The following is a 20410-nucleotide window of genomic DNA, read 5'->3' on the forward strand; positions in this document are numbered from 1 at the left end:
CCGCTGAGTCCCGGGCCGCGGGCGCCTTTTGTCCGGCCCACGTGGCCCGCCCGCGCCCCGGCCGGCCCGCCCGCGCATGCTCCCTCGCGCGCGGCGCGCAGAGCCCCGCCCCCGGCCGCCCAGTGCGCAGGGCCGCGGCCCCCTCCTCACGCCCCCTCCCCACCAGGCGCCCGTCGCGGTGCGTTTGCGTCATCACGCCACGCCACCACCGGACCCGGGCGAAGATGGCGGCAGCCGTTCTTAGCGGGCCCTCGGCGGGCTCCGCGGCCGGGGTGCCCGGCGGGACGGGGGGTCTGTCGGCGGTGGGCTCGGGCCCGCGTCTCCGCCTGCTGCTGCTGGAGAGCGTGTCCGGGCTGCTGCAGCCGCGCGCGGGGGGCGCCGTGGCGCCCGTGCATCCCCCGGTGCGCTCGGCCCCGCACTTGCCCGGGCTCATGTGCCTCCTGCGGCTGCATGGGACGGTGGGCGGGGCCCAGGTGAGTGCGGCCCGCGTGCCCGCGGCCCTGCCCGGGAGCCGGCGCCGCTGCGGGGCCGCGGGGCGCGGGGGGCGGCGGCGAGGGCGGGCTGGAAGGGCTGGGGGCTCCTGCCGGAGCCCGTGTCGGTCTGGGCGACGTTCACGCCGTCGGCGGGAACTCCGGGGCGGGAGGAAGGGCCTCGCTGCTCCGCCGCTGGGCTGTTGGCAGTCGCTCGGGACTGTGGGTTCGAGTCCAGGCCCCGCCACTCAGCTGCACCATCTTCCCTCTCCCCTTCGCGGTCTGGTTGTGGGATTGTTCGGACCGAGTGAACGGACGTGGACAAGGAATGTTGACCGAGGCCTTCCCGAGCCGGAGCCTCGGGCGCTCCACTCACAGGTGCAGTGGCGCTGAACACGGTGTCTGGAAACAGCGAGAGTCGCGTGGCAGGGACCCCTCACCTGACCCCGAGGACTGCGGAGGTTTTCCTGAGGCGCTGGAGCTTAAGCCGAGATCCTCCCCCGCCCCCGGAAGAGCAGGGGGTTGGTTAGGGAAAGGAAATGGGAGAAGTCCACGTGGGAAGGTCCTGTGGCAGAAGGGGCTCGGAGGCGGTGGGGACCAGCGTGGGCACAGTGAGGCTGGTGCAGTGCGGGGCAGTGCACAGATCATGCAGAGCCTTGTAGACTGGCTTAGAAGGGGCCCTTAGGCCCGCAAACTAGAAACCCAGATGTCCACCCAAACACGTTCGTGCTCCCATGCCTTCCTCGTGTTCAGTCCCGTTGATTTTATTACGCAAGTAGCTTTCAGATCTGTCCACTCCTTTCCGTATCCTTCCCAGCGTGTTCCAGTGTTAGCTTGAACCCCGCTCTCTCGCCCAGGTGAAGGCGCGGCGTGTAAGAAGGCATAGTGTGTCCAACACTGCGTCTAAGGGTGGGTGCTCCTTTCATATCCCCTGCCCTCCGTCCTCGCCTAGGCCCTCCCCAAATTCTACCCACCCCTCCAGATCCGTATACATGGGGTCTTCTTTGTCTGGTCTTTGTTCCTGGGACCTCGCCAGCGCTCTGCTTCCTTCCAGCAGGAGGGTTGTCGCAACCTTGGGTGGTTCTCTGATCTGAGTCCCAGATTTATCAGGGACCGTCTCATTGCTGACACTGACATTACTCCCCACCATTGAGGGTGACAGAACCCTACCTCTGCTATCTCAGCCCACTTTGGGAAGTGGGAGCTGATGACGCATTCTCTCGTCTCAATCTCCCGTGCGTTTCTGAAACATTGTCTCTTCTGCCTATGTATGTGTGGTTTCTTTCATCGTCCCAAGTTTTCCCTCCTCCCTCAGGACAAGTCCGTGAACCCAACGTCTTATTTTCCCCAAGTGTCTGAAGCCTGGCAGAATTTCGAGCATAGCTAAAGGGGATGTGGGAGTCTAGACTCCCCCTTTAATATTGTCCGTGCCACATTCTGGGGCATAGCCTGCCTTTTTTCTTGCCTGGGTTCGTGGGGCTCACAGTGCCGCCTGGAGGGTTTGCTTTGCCTCGGCATGTTTTCATCCAAACAATACCGAGGTGCTGCTACGCAGTAGCTATTGTTCTCATCTCTGGGTAGACACGTAGGCGTGGTCTTTTCCCTTGGAGAATTTCTAGTCTGATTGAGATGAGAAATGAAACTAAGGAAATAGGCTTGGAGCTTATTGGAAAGACAAATAGAACCATCGATTGGGCCATCTGTTTTGGCTGAATCACCAACTTGCTTTCCTGTAGGCAGTGGGAACTCAGTAGTTGCACAGTGAAACTGTGCCCGGTTTCTGGTGTGGATTATAGCAAGACTTGTCTCCTTGCCTTGGTCTTGTGGCATTTCACTCGTTTCTCTCATGGCAGCTGGAGTGAGCTTGTTCAAGGAAAACCCTGATGCCGTTTGCCGGGTTTTACGATCCTCTCTAGCTGGGCTTTCTTGGCTTTGGGCCTTTGCACTGTTCTCAGCTTGGGGGCCCTCCCTGTGCTGCTGCCCTGCTCCCCGGAAAAATCTTTTCAGTTCTGTGCTTTTCACTGCCTTTGGGAAACCCTTCCAAACCACCTGTGATTAGCTGTCCTTTCTTACAACATAGTGAAATGATGTATTTATTCGTTTCACGTGTATCTATAACCTTTCCTCACCAAACAGCTAGGCTTTGATTTGCTTTATTTTTATGTGTAATGAAAAAAGATGGAACTTGGGGCACTGGGTGGCTCAGTGGGTTAAGCCTTTGCCTTCAGCTCAGGTCATGGTCTCAGGGTCCTGGGATCGGGCCCCACATGGGGCTCTCTGCTCAGCGGGGAGCCTGCTTCTCCCTCTCCCTCTGCCTGCCCTGAGCCTGCTTGTGATCTCTCTCTCTGTCAAATAAATAAATAAAATCTTAAAAAAAAAAAGATAGAACTTACTTCAGAGTACACAAAGGTAGAGAAAATAGTATTTTGAGGGATGCCTGGGCGGCTCAGGTCATGATCCTCGGGTTCTGGGATCGAGCCCCGCATCGGACTCCCTGCTTAGCTGGGAGCTGCGTCTCCCTCTGCCTTCCGCTCGCCTCTTGTGCTCGCTCTCTCTGTCAAATAGATAAATGAAATCTTTAAAAAAATAGTATTTTGAACCCTCCCACCCTGTGTTGTCCCCGTCACCCAAATTTAACAATGGACGTTTTGCCAAAAGGTTTCATGCCCACCGTCCCAACTCTGCTCCCCTCCCCCAGCATTTTAAAGCAAATCCCACATCTCATTTCGCTTGTAACTGCAAGTTTTTAGAAGGATGGAACGTCTTATTCTGCTTTTATCCCCAGGGCTTTGTCCTGTTCCGTGCCCCAGTCAGTAGCCAGTGATCTGCTTAAAAATATCAATAAAAGGGGCACCGGCTGGCTCAGTCCGTAGAGCAGGTGACTCTTGATCTCAGGGTCATGAGTTCAAGCCCCATGCTGGGCATGGAGTGGACTTAAAAAAAAAAAAAGTACCATCAATGAAATGACAACTTTCTTTTGCTGAAAACCGCATAGTAATCCCTACCTTGTGTGGCTTCTGCTGACCTCCTGACTTCCTCTCGCACCGCTCCTTGTCTGTGTGGACCCTGCTCCAGCCGCCCAAGCTAACCTTGTTTCTGGAGTCGCTGGGACCCTTGCTCACCAGCTCCTGGGCGCTTCTCTGGGAAACTCGTGAAGCTCGTGGAGGGTGAACTTCCCACTTAAGTCTCAGCTTCTGTGCGCCTGTTTCACGGGAGTCTTTCCTGACCACCGCGCCCTAGTCCGCCCCGACGTCTCGGCCGTTCTCTGACTCATTGTCCTGTTCCGCTTTCTTCCCAGCATCAGATCACCATTGGAAGGAAAGAAGCCTATGTCTTACCTGTCACATTCTTTGTTCTCTTCTCACCCAGTTTAAGTTCCATTGTAATCCCTTTGCTGCCTTCCCGTCTTTGTACTTGCCGGGCAGTACCTCCTCTGAGGTGAATTTAACTCTTTATTCCGTGCCTGCACCCACGGAGCCCAGCGCGGCTTCAGGACAGGTGTCCTTGTGGACTGCCACTTAGCACTCACGGCCGTCATCGTCTGCAGTGGACCCTAGTGTTGCCCAGCAGTCCGCCACGTTTCCGCTTCCCCGGACAGCCTCGAACTCCTCCTCTGCACCCTCCCGCTTAGATGTTCACTTGCTTCCCGTCTCACTGAGAAGGTAGAAGCAGTGGCATGGATGGCCCCGTGGGTTCCCGCCGGGCTCCCGCCGGGTTCACTAAGTCTGTGTCCGTACGCTCTGCTCTGCCTTCCCTCCCACGGCGAGGGGTGAGCTGCTCCATGGCCCCGTCCCCCCGCTTCACCAGCTCTCCCCCTTGTTGGAGCATTTCATCCCGCACCACCCTGAGCGGCTTTAACCGCCCTTCCCCGGCCCCGCCGTCTCCTGCCCCATTTCTGTTCTTGGCAAGACTCCCCAGAGGAACTGTACTCGGTGTCCCCAGTTCTCTCGTTTCTTTCTTTTTTAGATAACATTGCTTTGAAATAACTTAAAGTTTATGGAAAATTTGAAAGAATAATTAAAATAATTCCCATAGACCCTTCACCTCGATGCCCTACATGTCAACGTTTTGTTTTATTTGTTTACGTTTAAAAGATTTATTTACGTATTTTAGAGGGTGAGGAAGGGAAAGGGACCAGCAGGCTCCCCGCTGGAGATCCTGACCTGAGCCGAAACCCAGAGTCAATGCCTTAACCTGCAGTTCGCCTCCTCGCTGTCCTATCGCGGACGTGTGGAGCAGCTCAGCCGTCGCTGTGATCAATTTCATGTATTAATTTTTACTACTATTATTTTTTTTTCAGGATTTTATTATTTGACAGAGATCACAAGTAGGCAGAGGCAGGCAGAGAGAGAGAGAGAGAGGAGGAAGCAGGGTCCCTGCCATGCAGAGAGCCTGATGCGGGACTCGATCCCAGGACCCTGAGATCATGCCCTGCGCTGAAGGCGGAGGATTAACCCACTGAGCCCCCCAGGCGCCCCTACTACTATTATTTTTAAAGGTTTAATTTTTTTTTTTTAAGATTTTATTTATGTATTTGTCAGAGAGAGAGAGAGAGAGAGAGCGTGCGCACGCGTGAGCACTGGCAGACGGAGGCAGAGGGAGAAGCAGGCTCCCTGCCGAGCAAGGAACCCGATGTGGGACTCGATCCCAGGACGCTGGGATCATGACCTGAGCCGAAGGCAGCTGCCCAACCAACTGAGCCACCCAGGCGTCCCTAAAGGTTTAATTTTTTAAGTAATTTCTGCACCCCACACGGGGCTGGGTCTTGCGGCCCCGAGGTCAAGAGTCGCGCGCTCCCTTGCCTGTGGTGGCCGCGCGCCTGCCGTGATGGGTGTAGAACGGGTCGTCCCTCCAGAAGGAAGCCCTGGGCCCCGTGGTCCCTGCCCGGCTCCCTGTAGCTGTGCTCTGCTGTTCCTCTCTTGGTTTGCCTGTCTCGACCGGCTCACGGGAACAAATTATACACGTGGCGTTTTGGGTCTGGCTGCTTTCATGTGGCATCACATTTTGAACGCTCATCCGTGTCCCGGAGCTTCGTTATCATTATTATTCTTATTTTATTTATTTTTTAAAGATTTTATTTATTTATATGACAGAGATCACAAGTAGGCAGAGAAGCAGGCAGAGAGAGAGAGGAAAGCAGACTGTCTGTGGAGCAAAGACCCCGATGTGGGGCTCGATCCCAGGACCCCGGGATCATGACCTGAGCTGAAGGCAGAGGCTTAACCCACTGAGCCACCCAGGTGCCCCTATTATTATTATTTTTTAATACGGCCACTCACGCTTCCGTCGTGCGGGTCTGTGGTCCATTGGCCGGTGCGTGGGCCCTGGGGTGGTTCTGCTCTTGGGCTGTCAGGAAGGACACTGGGAAGCGTCACGTGCGAGTCTGGGTTCTGTTCCCGGCCCCCCCAGTCTGGGCAGAACTGGGTTCTCGGTTCTCTTGGAGGTGTCCCCGGGGCCTCAAATGCCGGGTCATGGGACCTTCGGAGATGCTGCCAGAATGTTCCGAAGTGGCTGCACCATCTTCTGTTCCTGTCAGCAGAGTATTCAGATAAGGGGTGCGTCTCGCTTTCCCTTCGCTCGAAGGGCGCCCCCAGAGAGGGCTTCTGTGCCTGCTACACGGGAGACCCGACCTCCCTCTCCCACGCCAGGCGCTCGGCTCCTTCCCGAGTCTGCTTTAGGCCGCCCCATGGCCCTCGGCGCCATCCCACTCACTGTCTGGTGTTGGGTCGTTTGTGTATTTTCTGCCCCGTGTACCTAGCACACACGCTCCCCTGCACCTAGAGCAATGTCCCACGTGAGGTAGACCTCGAATACGTACTGACTGAAGAAGCGAGTCATTTCCATCATGGGAGCGGGGACCGTGTCGATTTTGTCTGGCTCTGGATCCCTTCATCCGTCGCCGTGCATCCGTGTGTGTTGGGAGAATGAGTGATGGGCACGGTTGGGGGGGCCCAGGGCCCATGCGAGGAGCTCTGCCTTCCGCGGGGCGGCAGGGTACTCTTGGGAGGCCTGGGGGAGAACCTGTGTCAGGGCCCCCGGAATGTGCGGGAAGGAGGCTCTGGCTGACTGGGTCGGCGTTGCCATTGGCTGATGGCACTGAGGGGGCCGGGAACAGGACGAGGAGGGTTTGGGGGTGAAGGCCGAGGGTAACAGATGGGGTCAGCGTCCGTCCAGCAAGTGTGTGTGGCATCTGCTCTGCGCTGGGCGCTGCCCGGGGACACTGAGCTGGGATGTGGGTCTCGGAGGTCTGGTCGCCGGGCTGAGTTGGGCTGTCCTCTGCGAGGCACTAACCTGCTGGGTGGGAGGCGGGAGAAGGGGTCAGGCGGGACGGGCCTGGAGGAGGGCCCCCGAGGCACAGGCTGCCGAGTGTCACCTGCTGGAAATGGGGCCTCGGGGCTCAGGGGAGGTGTGACGCCTGGGGAGGCTTCGTAGGTGCGGGCAGGGAAGGGCCCAGAGAAGCGCCCCCACTGCCATCAGCGTCCTGTTCCTGACCCGCTTCCCTGTTTGCTCCCCCAGAACCTGTCCGCCGTTGGGGCGCTGGTGGGTCTCAGTAACGCACGGCTCGGTTCCATCAAAACTCGGTGAGTCTTCAAGCCTCATTTTTTTCCAGGGGGTGTTTCCTCAAGAAGCGGGCTGTCCATCTGTCCATCCATCCATGGTCCCACCCTGTGGCCTCAAGAGACTTCTCGTTGAGAGGGTAGAGGGTTTCCTTCTTCCCGCGGGCTCCCATGGGGTGAGCCCCGCCTGTCCCGGCCCCGGCTCGGCCTACCCGGCACCACCTCCGTTCCCAGCTTCCTCGTGGCTCGGACCTCACCAGAGCCCTCCAGGCATTTCGGGAGTCGGAAAGCGCTGAGGGTCTGGAAGGGGCGTCTGCTCTGGCCCCCTGGCGCACCAGCGGGGTGACCGGAGCTCTCGGGGGCGTGGCTGCCGCTGCGGCCCGTCACTGGCTGCTTCCCTCGCAGGTTTGAGGGCCTGTGTCTGCTGTCCCTGCTGGTGGGAGAGAGCCCCACGGAGATGTTCCAGCAGCACTGCGTGTCCTGGCTCCGGAGCCTTCAGCAGGTGCTGCAGGTAAGGGTCCGGCCAGGGCGCGGAGTCCCGAGGGCGCGGAGTCCCGAGGGCGAGGAGTCCCGAGGACTGGGGCGGGAGAGGCAGCGTCCTGACAGCGGGCGGCGCGGGCTTTAGGTGCAAACACGGCAGTGGACTTTCTGATATTCTTATCCGGGGGGTGTTTGAATTCATTTGACCTTCACGCACTGGAACCACTGACCGATTTCACTTCCTCGCCAGCTTTTCTAACAAGCGACATTGCGAAAGTTCCTTTTTCTGGGGATTTTATTTTTATGTATTGTTTGCTTGGGTGTTTTTCTGTTTTGTTTTCTTTTTTGTCTTTTTTTGCTGCTCCCTTTTTCTCTTTCAGCATTTTCAGTTTTTTCTAACCTGCTTTGATGGTCTCCCCACCTCGTTCTTCCGCAAGCACATTCTTTTTTTTTTTTTTTAAAGAAGATTATTTTTTTTAAAGATTTTATTTATTTGACAGAGATCACAAGTAGGCAGAGAGTCAGGCAGAGAGAGAGAGGAAGGGAAGCAGGCTCCCTGCTGAGCAGAGAGCCTGACGCGGGGCTCGATCCCAGGACCCTGAGATCATGACCTGAGCCGAAGGCAGAGGCTTTAACCCACTGAGCCACCCAGGCGCCCCTCCGCAAGCACATTCTGAGCACAGGGGGCTGAGTGCTAAGCTCTGGGGGCACCGTGGTCGGGGGACCCTGGCCCCCGCTGGCATGGTTCTCAGAGTCCAGCACAGGTCATTGAGGGACTTTCCAAGAAGTAAATGTCTGCAGATAATAAGTTAAAAAAAAAACACAGCACAGTTTCAGTCAGAAAATGCAGCATGTAAACCACGCCCAGTTAGCTGGTACTCACGTTTCCAGAGCATGTGTTCAGAGCAGGTTAGTAAATTGCGCTTATCTGGCAGCCCCGCGTGGAAATCCGTAAATCCACGTGTGGGCGGGAGACGTGGTGCGGTTCTCCCGTTTTAATTCCCTCACGGTCAGAGCCTTGTCCTCCGCATGGCCCTCGCAGCTCGTCGTCCTTTGTTTGCGTGACTATAAGCATGTGTGCCGGCGTTCAGAGCGCAGCCAGTTGTGGTCGGTCTGTGAATTTTTAAACTCCGGAGAACAACTTGAGAGGGTTGTACCGAGTAGATGCTGAAGCCCTCAGTGTGACAGAATTCTGTCTGTCCAGAAATTCTCTAAGTACGCTGCTGACCGTGTGATCAAAGGCAGTTTTCTATCTCTGGCCAAACTTCCTTTTTTTTTTTAAAGGTTTTATTTATTTATTTGAACAGACAGGTCACAAGTAGGCAGAGAGAGAGGACGAAGCAGGCTCCCCACCGAGCAGAGAGCCCGATGCGGGGCTCGATCCCAGGACCCTGGGATCATGACCTGAGCCGAAGGCAGAGGCTTTAACCCGCTGAGCCACCCAGGTGCCCCTCTGGCCAAACCTTCTTTAGGAGAATTTTCATCGTTCAAGTGGGGGGTTGTGTGCGTTTCGGCGTGCCCACCGTGGCTCGAGGGTTCCTGTGCTCTGCTCCGGGGTGCAGATAGGAAACGCTCTGGCTTTGCCAACCACATGTGCTTTCCGTTGCATTTTCTTCTTTTTTTCCTTTTCCAACCGTTTAAAATCGTAAAACTCCTGTTCTAGCTTGTGGGCTACGTGAAAACAGGCCGCACAGACCGTACAGTTGCCGATGCCTTTTCCAGCGGGAGAGGCTTTTCTAGAATAATCGCACAGCGGGGTGCCCGGCCAGCCGGTCAGGAGAGCTTGTGACTTCACGCGCCGGGAGCACGGTCTCTGAACACGGACCACTGTGGACCAGTGGTTCACGGAGGGCTTCTCCGAGCTGATGGGGCTAAGAACGTGTTGATAAGTGTGCAGAAGCCCCGAGAGGACAGGAGTTTGGCCCAGTTGGAGGATTATAAGCAAGCTGGTGTGGCCGAGTGGGGTTGATGAGATGCCACTGGGGACGAGGGGCAGGGAGGGATGTGGGGACCGAACAACATGTGGCGGCCTGCACGTGTTAGGGAGCTCAGTGTTTGTTGTTGGAACACTGGGAATTCATGGAAGTTGGGTTTTGTTTTGTTTTTTAAGATTTTATTTACTCATTAGAGAGAGATTGAGTATCAGAGTCAGGGGTAAGGGCAGGGGTAGAGGGAGAAGCAGGCTGCACAGGGAGCCTGACACGGGGCTCAATCCCAGGACTCAGGGATCATGACCTGAGCCAAAGGCAGACGCTTCACTCACTGAGCCCCCCAGGCGCCCCTCATGGAAGGTTTTGAGTAGGGGTGAGGAGGAGATGATGGTGGTGGTGACCGGATCAGATTCTCAGTTGGAAGTACTACCTCGGCCGCTGTTTGGAGAAAGAACTAGAACTCTTTTCTAGTTCCCTCGTAGAGGGGAAACCTCCTGGTAGCGTGTGCTGGAGAGGAGGCTGCGGAAAGGGTGGGAAGTTGAGTCCAGGAGAGGCTTAGAGGCAAAGTGGACAGGTCCCGATGGTGGAACGGGTATGTGTGGGATGATCCCGGATTTCAGAGCACCGGGACGGTCAGACTCGGAGGGGAGGGGGGCAGCCTGGGGAGCCAGGCCTCGGCCACTCCCTTAGTGAGCATAGCCCTGACCAGGTGCGAGTGGCAGCCCACGGGCTCGGTGGGTTTGGGGGGGCAGCGGAAGCTCAGGTGAGGGTGAACTTGGGTACTTCCGTGGACAGCGTGGGAAGACGTGCCCTCGAACGCGGCCAGGTAGGGGAGGGGAGCCGACGGGACGGGGCACTGCGCCGCAGACGGCATGGCAGGGCTGTGGGTTGCGTGGCGTGGAGGGAAGGGGCAGGACCCGTGTGTCTCTGCCGCTCGGAGGTGGAGCGAGGTGAGGACGGAATGCTGGGTTTCCGATTTAGCGGCTCCGGGGTTAGGAGACGGGCAGAGCGCGGACAGGGGTCGGGAGTGGGAACGCACGTGGGGGAGCCAGGCAGTCCCGATGCTGGGCTCCCGCGGGAGGGAATTGTGCAGTGAGCGTGGGCGGGTGTGTGGGGCTCGGGACGGGTATTTACGGAGGGGGTGCTTGTGTGCGGTGGACTCTGCGGGACTAGCTGGATATGCGGGACAGGCGCTGGGGGACAGTCCACGCATGGGGTGACAGGATGGGGGAGAGGGTCGTGAGAACGAAGGGACGGTTTCAGGCATGGCTGGGGACTCCTGTCCGTCCCAGGGCTTCCGTTGTCTGTGAAGTTGGCAGCAGCGGGAGGAGGGGTGACCAGAGGGGGCGTTGACGGGACCGAAATGCAGTGTCAGAGGCCCCTGTTCTTCCTTTTTTTTAAAAATTTCTTCTTTATTTTTTAACTTAAATTCAGTTAGACAACACGTAGTATATCATTAGTTTGCAGACGTGGAGTTCGGTGTTTCGTCAGTGGCGTGGAACACGCTGATCACATCACGCGCCCCCTCCGTGCCCCGCACCCGTTGGCCCAGCCCCACCACTCCCTGCGCTTACTTGCTCACTGATGAGCCGAACTCGTTCCAAGGCCGCACGGCCTCGGGTCTGGCAGGAGGTCGGTGCCGACTCTGTCTCCCGTGTGCACGTTGATTTTCCAGGGTAGCCCTAGGTCCACACTGTTGTTCTCCTCCACGAGTCCACAGTAGGTGCGAGCCAGGCCGAAGCCTGCTTGGCGACATAGGCGGCTTCGCTGTGGCCGCGGCTGTCCCCGGGCGAGAAGGGCTCTCCTCCGTTCCTAACGGGGGAGCGCAGTCGGGAGGGCCACTCGCCATCTTCCGTTAGTCAGATCTGTAAGGCCTGGCTTTGTTTCTTTCCCAGCACGTTCAGGGCCCCACACGCCCGTGCTACTAGAGCCTAGACACGTGTTCTTTCTGTAGACACGCTGCATTGGGGTTCCCGGTGTCCCAGTGGGTGTCTGGGCAACGGTGACAGTGTGGTGTTCCTCGGAAGCCCCGTGCTGGCCTGCCTCCCGGGCCGCTGCCTTTTGGCGACTGCGGAGGCGAGCGTGGGGGTCGTTGCTTTTAGTCCCAGGACCCACCACCCACGATGGAGCTGGCCGTGGCCGTCCTGAGGGACCTGCTCCGCTATGCAGCCCAGCTGCCGACGCTCTTCCGGGACATCTCCATGAACCACCTCCCCGGCCTCCTCACCTCCCTGCTGGGCCTCAGGCCGGAGGTGAGACCCCTCCCGCCCCCAGCCCGCACAGAGCTCTCCCTCCAGTGGGTCTGAGAGCAGGGAGCAGGCGGGAGGGGGAGGAGAGGTAGGGCCGAGGACAGTGTGGCGGGGGATGGTGAGCGTGTGGGGTCCCGGGGGCGTTGGGCTCTGCACCTCGGCCTGACTCTCTGTTCTGCCCACAGTGTGAGCTCTCAGCGCTGGAGGGCATGAAGGCCTGCATGACCTACTTTCCTCGGGCCTGTGGGTCTCTCAAAGTAAGTATTCCCCGAAAGGCCTTTTCCACCCTCGTAACCCTCGCTCGCCGCTGTCTTAGCTCAGACCCCGCAGCGGAGGGTTCGGAGCACCTGTCGTGCCGCGCGCACGGTCCGTCCCCGCGGATGGCTCTGTGCCACCTGCTGGCTCTCCGTGCTCACAGGGAGACTGACTTGCCTGTGAGCACGGTGAGGGTCGGCACCTGCGCCTGATGCCAAAGCCCTTAACCCAGACTCCTCCCCCTTTCTGCCCTGCCCGTTCTCCTCCCATCCTGTCTCCCTTGCTGCCTACGGCTCTTGCCATTTCCTCCAGGAAGCCTTCCTGACTGACTGCTTTCCTGTATTAACACGTAGTCCCGACTAAACTATGTCATGACCTGTACTGGGTTTTTTTGCTTGTGGTTTTTCCGTTTTGTTTTGTTTTCTTTTTTTGAAGATTTTATTTATTTGACAGAGAGAGAGACAGTGAGAGAGGGAACACAAGAGGGAGAAGCAGGTTCCCACGGAGCAGGGAACCTGATGTGGGGCTCGATCCCAGGAGACTGGGATCATGACCTGAGCCAAAGGCAGACGCTTAATGACTGAGCCACCCAGGCGCCCCTTTGCTTGTTTTTTAACCAAAGTTTCACTGAGTTCCGTAAACTCTGCCTTTCTTCTAAAATGCTCTGAGGGAGCTGCTTCCCTGCCGCAGGCTGGGTCTCTGTGCCCGAGCCTGCTCTGGTCTGTGGGGCTCGTTGGTTCAGCTCCGGGTGGCCATGTCTGTCTGCCTGCACCCCCCCACCCCACCTTTGGGTTCGAACCGTCGGGGCCTCTGGGATGCCCAGTGTTCCCTGCGCTGGTGCCTCTTGGTTGTTCCTGTGAGCGTGGAGGAGAATTCAGCCTTGAGTTTCTGAGGCCGGGCCCGAAGTTCAGGGCGCTTTGCAGAGCTAACAGCTTTTCCAGATGTCTCTACAGGGCGGGGCGGGTGTGCTTTTATTTTGCTAAGAATAAGGTGTTGTGTGGAGAAGGGCCATCTGCGGAGGCTTCTGGCTTTGTTGGCCGCTAGCGTGTCCGTGGGAAAATGCAAGGCTCCCGGGCGGTCTGTACCTGGCGGCTGTTGCCGTGGGGACTGAGGCGAGGATAGGTGCCCCGGGAGTGTCTGTCCTGGGCTCGGCCCGGAAGCTCCCAGGGCAGCGGCGGTCTCCCTGGGTCTCCTGATCCAGGCTGCTGCGCCCCCGCCTTCTGAGGCCGGGAGGTGAGTCCGCAGGGCCTCTGCCTTTCCTCGCCGAGGTGACGAGTGCTTTGTGGCCTGAGACACGGGGGCCACGCCCCATGGGCACACCACTTGCTCGCAGGTCAGGTGGAGTGTCTTGCGGGAGCCCCCACTCCTGTGCATCTCCCAGGGCCGCGCTCCCGGACGTGGCTTTCTGGGGGCCGCAGCCCGCCCTGTGCCGTGCGCTCTCGCTGGGGGAAAGCGGGAGCAGGAGTAGGAGTGGACCTAGAGGGCAGGGCGCCCCGGGGTCAGGCCTTTGGCCGCCCTCCAGGAAACGTCCTCGGGGAAGCGGGGCAGTCAGGAGACCTGTGTGCGGCTGTTCTTGGTCTGAAGCATCCCGAAGCCTCCCGCATCGCCGGGAAAGTGCCCTCCAGGCTCCCCCCGCCCCCCGGGGAGCGGTTCCAGGCCTTGTACCCCCGGGTCAGCGAGGGCAGCACTTGGCTGGTGGTCTCTGAGTCCTGAAGGGTGATGTGGGCAGCCCCACGCGGTTCCCGCCGCGGGGCAGGGACGGGGGAGGCCGGGAGGCTTGGCCTCCGTCCGGAAGTCCCTCCGCATGCCCGACGCCGCAGCCCACGGTTCCTCTGCAAGTTCACCCTCGTGTGCGAGATGCCCCGTCCTCACGGGGTCCCTACTCCCCAGCCTGGGGTCTCTGTGCGCTCCGGACCGTGCGTCTCCCCCCCTGGTCCTACCCTGTGGGTACCGCTCCTCTCAGCCCCGCTGGCCGCCTGCCCGCCCGGCCTCCCAGCGCCCGCCCCCGGCGGCTCGCGTCTCGGGTCCTTCTGACGCCCTCTCACTTCCCCTGGAGCCGGGGGCCCCGTTTCACGCCTTCTCTGTGTCCACCTCAGTGTTCTTGCCCTCGTTTGGGCCACGGACTCCTTCCCAGAACGCTTCTAAGTTCCGGAAGCACACGGAATCGCAGGGGAGGCCGATTCTGATGAGAACGCGCGTCCGAGGAGTGTGATAGAGCCGCGCGTCTGACTGTTAGCAAGTCAGACGCCGAGATCGTAGCTCTAACAGCGCCTGAAATTCCGAGTTAGTGATGTACATGACCAGTGTTTCCAGATGCCTGCGAATTAGAACCAGAGGTGGAAAGGTGTGGTATTGGGGCGCCTGGGTGGCTCAGTGGGTTAAGCCGCTGCCTTCGGCTCAGGTCATGATCTCAGGGTCCTGGGATCGAGCCCCGCGTCGGGCTCTCTGCTCGGTGGGGAGCCTGCTTCCCTTCCTCTCTCTCTGCCTGCCTCTCTGCCTACTTGTGATCTCTCAAATCTCTAAAATCTTTAAAAAAAAAAAAAAAAGGAAAGGCGTGGCATTCCCTGGTGGCAGGCAGAGATGTTGCCGCTGCTGCTGGGTTCTCCATCCACGGTTATGGTCATCTTACAGGCTAGTGAAACAGAAAATGTTACTTGCCAGCTACGTTTGCAGGCCCCCCGGATTCTAGCCCCAGGGAGCTGGTGGCTTTGCCGCGGCCGGCCGAGCGGGTGTTTGCCCGTGGCCAGGCTGCTCTGACCTGTGCTGACCCGCGCAGCCCTGCCTGGGTTCTCTCTCCCCGGCTCACATCTTCGCCTGGTCGAAGCCGGAGGAACAGGACTGTCATTTTGCAGAAGTGGGCCTGGGGGAGCCCGGTGTCTGTGGGGCGGGACGGGGAGGCGAGCTGAGGACGAGGGCCGACTGTCGGCAGGTCTGCTCACAGGCCGGGCGCTGCGGGTCCCGTGTCCGCAGGAGAGAGAAGGCTGGGTTTCCGTTCTGCTGCTGGCGGTGGACCGGGGTGTTCGACTCTGGCCCTTGACTCACCAGCGTCTTCCTCTCTTTCCCCTGACCCAGGGCAAGCTGGCCTCGTTTTTCCTGTCGCGGGTGGATGCCCTGAGCCCCCAGCTCCAGCAGGTAAAGGGAAGAGAGGGAGGCGGAGAGCCCGGGGGTCTGAGCTGGAGCTTCTGTTCTCTCTGTTACCGCCGTCAGATCGGGTTCTCGCTTCCCTCCCGTTTCGTGCACAAGACGCTCGCCTCCAGCTCCTCGGCCTCGCCGTCCTTTCTGCTCCCTTCTGAGCTCTCTTGGCATGTGGGGGTCGTCGGGCTCTGGGGCTGGGCCGGAGGCCCGTCCGACCGCGTCCCACCTCTCTCCTGCAGCTGGCCTGTGAGTGCTACTCCAAGCTGCCCTCTCTGGGCGCCGGCTTCTCGCAGGGCCTGAAGCACACGGAGAGCTGGGAGCAGGAGCTGCGCAGCCTGCTGGCCTCCCTGCACAGCCTGCTGGGGGCCCTGTACGAGGGTGCAGAGACCGGTATGGGCTGGGGGCGGGTGGTGGGGCGGGGGGCGGGCGGTGGGCCTCCCCCTCCACGAGGGAGGCAGGAGGGGGCGGACGAAGGGCCTCAGGGCGCGACGTCCTCGTGTTTCCATGCAGCCCCCATGCAGTGTGAGGGCCCCGGTGTGGAGATGCTGCTCACACCCTCGGAGGACGGGGACGCCCACGTCCTGCTGCGGCTCCGGCAGCGCTTCTGCGGACTGGCCCGCTGCCTGGGGCTCATGCTCAGGTGCGTGGGGGGCCGGGGGGGCGGGGCTGTCCTCATCAGGACGGGGTGGAGCGGGGGGTGGGGTGGTCAAGGTGGGGAGCCTGCGCTGAGGATCTGTCTGCTCTCCTCCTCTTTAGCTCAGAGTTCGGGGCTCCCGTGTCCGTCCCTGTGCAGGAAGTCCTGGACGTCATCTGCCGGGCCCTCAGCATCAGTGCCAAGAGCATTGTGAGTGGAGCTGGCGCTCTGTGCACGGCGTCCTCCGGCTGGGCGGGGGGTGGGGGCAGTGCGGGAGCCGCCCCTCCCACAGCGGCGGCCCCCGAGGCTGTCCCGGCCAGCCCCCTTTCTCTGGCCGGGTGCCGCCGCTCCCAGTGCTTGTCCCGACATGCGCCCATTGGGGGACGTTGGCTCTGGTTCTCAGGACGCGTCTAGCGGGTGCTTCCCTGGGGTGGGGTGAACCTGGGGCTCAGCGGGGTCACGGCTGGAGGTCCAGCCGCGCTCCCTGTCGTCCTCTCCCCAGGTCTGTTTTAGAGGACGGGGTCTTTCCTGGTGGGCCAGCGGGGTGTGCGGGCCCCTTCCTGTGTGCACACGTGTCTCTGTGTCCCTGTCTGTCTCCACGTGCCCCCCCGCCCCAACTCCTGCCGTGTTTTCCCGCAGAGCTTGCTGGGAGACGGCCCCCTGCGGCTGCTGCTTCTGCCTTCCATCCACCTGGACGCCCTGGATCTGCTGTCTGCGCTCATCCTCGCGTGAGTGGGAGAGGACGGGGCGGTCGGGGGACGAGGACGCGCCGGGAGCGGAGTTCACTGTTCTCTCTTCGCTCTCAGGTGTGGAGGCCGCCTCTTGCGTTTTGGGGCCCTGATCAGCCGCCTGCTTCCCCAGGTCCTCAATGCCTGGAACCTTGGTAGGGATACCCTCTCCCCGGGCCAGGAGAGGCCGTACAGGTGACCGTGAGGGCGGGCATGGACCAGAGAGCACGGGCTGGGGGCTCCGAGGGCGTCCCCCTCATGGGCTGCTCTCCGCTCCCCCGCAGCGCCGTACGGGCCAAGGTGTACGCTGTGCTGGAGCTGTGGGTTCAGGTGTGCGGGGCCTCGGCCGGGGTGCTGCAGGGGGGCGCCTCCGGAGAGGCCCTGCTCTCCCACCTGCTCAGCGACATCTCCCCGCCGGCCGACACCCTGAAGGTGAGTGAGGGCCCTGCTCCTGGCCCGGGACTCTCGGCCGGCACCCTTGCTGGAGCGAGCCTGCCCACCAGACACCGCCTCCTGCCGCCCCCCCGCCTCCTTGTTGGCCTGGGGCCGGCGCCTTAGTGTCCGTCCTCCGCCAGCTGCGTAGCCCGCGGGGGAGCCCGGATGGGGGGCTGCAGTCCGGGAAGCCCAGCGCTCCCAAGAAGCTGAAGCTGGACATGGGGGAGGCCGCGGCCCCGCCCAGCCACCGGAAGGGGGACAGCAACGCCAACAGTGACGTGTGTGCGGCCGCGCTGAGAGGTGGGAGAGGCCGTGCCGTGCGGCCCCGGGCGCGGTGTGGGGGCGCGGTGGTGGTGGACGGGCAGGGGGTCCTGCCTCGACGGTGCTCCGGGCCCCTTTGCTGGCCCTGCAGACTCTCGCTCGGCTCTGGCTGTGTCTCTGCCGGCCGTGGCCTCGTGTGCCCCGTTCCAGAGGGCAGCAGTGGGGCGGTGTGGCCGGGCCGGCTGCAGCAGAGGCTCCGTGTGGGCTGCGAGCGCCCGACCCACGGCCAGCCCGCCCCTGTGACCTGCCTCTCCTTCCCCAGGCCTCAGCCGGACCGTCCTCATGTGCGGGCCCCTCATCAAGGAGGAGACTCACAGGGTCAGTGGGTGGGGGGGCCGCATGGGGGCCGCCCCCAGGAATCGGGTGTCAGCCCTGGGAGCCAGCCCCATGGGGGGATTGGGTGGTCTGAGCGCCGTATCCGAGTGTGCTCCGTGTTCTTTCCAGAGACTGCATGAGCTGGTCCTCCCCCTGGTCATGGGGGTCCAGCAGGGCGAGGTCCTGGGCAGCTCCCCGTATACCAGCTCCCGCTGCCGCCGGGAGCTCTACCGCCTGCTGCTGGCGCTCCTGCTGGCCCCGGCTCCCCGCTGCCCGCCCCCCCTCGCCTGCGCACTGCAAGCCTTCTCCCTCGGCCAGCGAGAGGACAGCCTCGAGGTAGCTGCCCCTTGGCCCTCCCTGCCCCCCCCGCATCTGAAGCCAGGGTCCTCCCCCTCTGGTGCCTGATGCTCACACCTGCCCTCGGCCTCTTCCTCAGGTGGCGTCTTTCTGCTCGGAAGCGCTGGTGACCTGTGCTGCCCTGACCCACCCCCGGGTCCCTCCCCTGCAGTCCATGGGCCCTGCCTGCCCTACGCCTGCCCCAGTCCCCCCTCCTGAGGCCCCATCTCCATTCAGGGCGCCCCCCTTCCATCCGCCGGGCCCCATGCCGTCGGTGGGCCCCATGCCGTCGGTGGGCCCCATGCCGTCGGTGGGCCCCATGCCGTCGGCGGGCCCCATGCCCCCGACGGGCCCCATGCCGCCAGCGGGCCCTGTGCCTCCGACACGCCCTGGACCTCCAGCCACAGCCAACCACTTAGGCCTCTCCGTCCCAGGCCTGGTGTCTGTACCCCCCCGGCTCCTTCCTGGCCCAGAGAACCATCGGGCAGGCTCCAACGAGGACCCCGTCCTCGCCCCTAGTGGCACTCCTCCCCCTGCCATACCCCCGGATGAGACTTTTGGGGGCAGAGTGCCCAGGCCGGCCTTCGTCCACTATGATAAGGAGGAGGCGTCCGACGTGGAGATCTCCTTGGAAAGCGACTCTGACGACAGCGTGGTGATCGTCCCCGAGGGGCTGCCGCCCCTGCCGCCCCTGCCCCCCTCGGGCACCACACCCCCGCCTGTGGCTCCAGCCGGCCCGCCGACGGCCTCCCCTCCCGTGCCGGCCAAGGAGGAGCCCGAGGAGCTTCCCGCGGCCCCGGGGCCTCTCCCGCCCCCCCCGCCCCCCCCTGTGCCGGGCCCTGTGGCGCTGCCGCCCCCCCAGCTGGTCCCTGAAGGGACTCCTGGCGGTGGAGGACCCCCCGGCCTGGAGGAGGACCTGACGGTCATTAACATCAACAGCAGCGACGAGGAGGAGGAGGAGGAGGAGGAAGAGGAGGAAGAGGAGGAGGAGGAGGAGGAGGAAGACTTTGAGGAGGAAGAGGAGGACGAGGAGGAGTATTTTGAGGAGGAAGAAGAGGAAGAAGAGGAGTTCGAGGAGGAGTTTGAGGAGGAGGAAGGAGAGCTGGAGGAGGAGGAGGAGGACGAGGAGGAGGAGGAGGAGGAGGAGCTGGAGGAGCTGGAGGAGGTGGAGTTCGGCCCGGCCGGGGGGCCGGCGGAGGAGAGCAGGCCCCCGCCGCCGAGCCCGCCCCCGGCGCTGCCCCCCGCCCAGTCCCCGAAGGCGCAGCCTGAGCCCGAAGGGGAGCCCGGGCTGCTGCTGGAGGTGGAGGAGCCGGGGGCCGAGGAGGGGCCGGGGGCCGAGGCTGCCCCCACGCTGGTCCCTGAGGTGCTCCCCTCCCAGGGGGAGGGTCCGCGGGACGCGGAGAGCCCCCCAGCTGGGCCACCTCCCCAGGAGCTCGTGGAAGAGGAGCCCTCGGCTCCCCCGACCCTGCTGGAGGAGGGGACTGAGAGCGGGGGTGACGAGGTGCCGGCCCCCCCGGAGACACCTGCCGCGGCAGACGTGGAGGCGGAGCCCGAGGCAGAGACAGCCGCCCTCCCGGAGAAGGTAGGCGGGCAGGGGAGGGGGCTCAGCTCTGGGTCTGTCCTGCGTGCCTGTGTGTGTGTGTGACTGTTTGCACTCTTACGTGTTTTGCCGAAAAGGAGCAGGATGACACGGCTGCCATGCTGGCTGACTTCATCGATTGTCCCCCTGATGACGAGAAGCCACCACCCGCCCCGGAGCCTGATTCCTAGTCCTGTCCTGCCCCCCTCCTGGTTTCCAATAAAGTTCTGTCCTGGGAGATCACCTGCCACCCGCCTTTTGCACCACTGCGTTCCCGGCCAGAAGCCCCGCCGCCTGCGGGCTTCCCAAGGTACTCGTAGTGCTCCCCGTGCTCCCCACGCTCCCCGTGCTCTCCGGAGGCCCGGCTGCCCCGCGTCATCCCACTGTCCGCCCTCGGCGCTGCCGGCGGTTGAGACCACGAGTAAGGAGCGGGGCTCCTTGGCCGAGTCTGGGGTGGGCGTGTGGGAGGTCGGAGCACCATGTGTCCCAGAGAGCGAGAGTGTGTAAATATGCGTGCTCTCGTGCCCCCGAAATCGCGGGCTGGTCGCGACGGGAGGTAGACAGACGTGAAAGGTGTGGAGGTGTGAGCCCTGTTCCCGGGCTGGGCCTTCTTGTGACCGGACCCGCGCCCCCCGCCCCCCCCCGGGGAGCTGTGGCCACGGCCCAGCCGATGTCTGGTCCCTGCAAACACGTCACGCCTCGGCCTCTTTGGGGCTCTCCTGTGTGGGAGCAAGACGGGCGTCCTTCTGCTGCGGCGTGAGCACAGGTCGGGGGCCCCGGAGATGCGGACAGGGGAGCTCGTCTTCCCGAGTGTGTGTGTCCTGAGGGCCCTCGTTAGTGAGGCCGGTTTTTGGCAACTTACTCGGGTTTACAAAAACTTTCCCCCAATCTGCTATCTTGAGAAACCCCAAGCCTGCGGAGGGGCTGGAAGAAGAGTGTGACCGTCGCGTGGACTCCCCGGTCGCGGACGTTAGTCCACGTTTGT

General features: G+C 61.7%; 1 protein-coding gene across 1 annotated transcript; it reads left to right on the forward strand.

Moving 5' to 3' along the window:
• Positions 1-188: 188 nt before the first annotated feature.
• On the forward strand, positions 189-19666 carry PELP1 (proline, glutamate and leucine rich protein 1). Its single transcript, XM_080827455.1, has 17 exons — positions 189-473; positions 6987-7051; positions 7433-7538; positions 11541-11690; positions 11873-11944; positions 15015-15074; positions 15317-15467; positions 15588-15717; positions 15834-15921; positions 16351-16439; positions 16518-16634; positions 16724-16871; positions 17015-17174; positions 17458-17513; positions 17640-17846; positions 17947-19428; positions 19524-19666. The coding sequence occupies exons 1-17, from the start codon at positions 225-227 to the stop codon at positions 19614-19616; spliced, it is 3423 nt and encodes a 1140-aa protein (XP_080683581.1). The 5' UTR covers positions 189-224; the 3' UTR covers positions 19617-19666.
• Positions 19667-20410: the final 744 nt, after the last annotated feature.

The sequence above is a fragment of the Martes martes genome (assembly GCF_963455335.1).
Source record: "Martes martes genome assembly, chromosome: 16".
Taxonomy (NCBI): Eukaryota; Metazoa; Chordata; class Mammalia; order Carnivora; family Mustelidae; genus Martes; species Martes martes.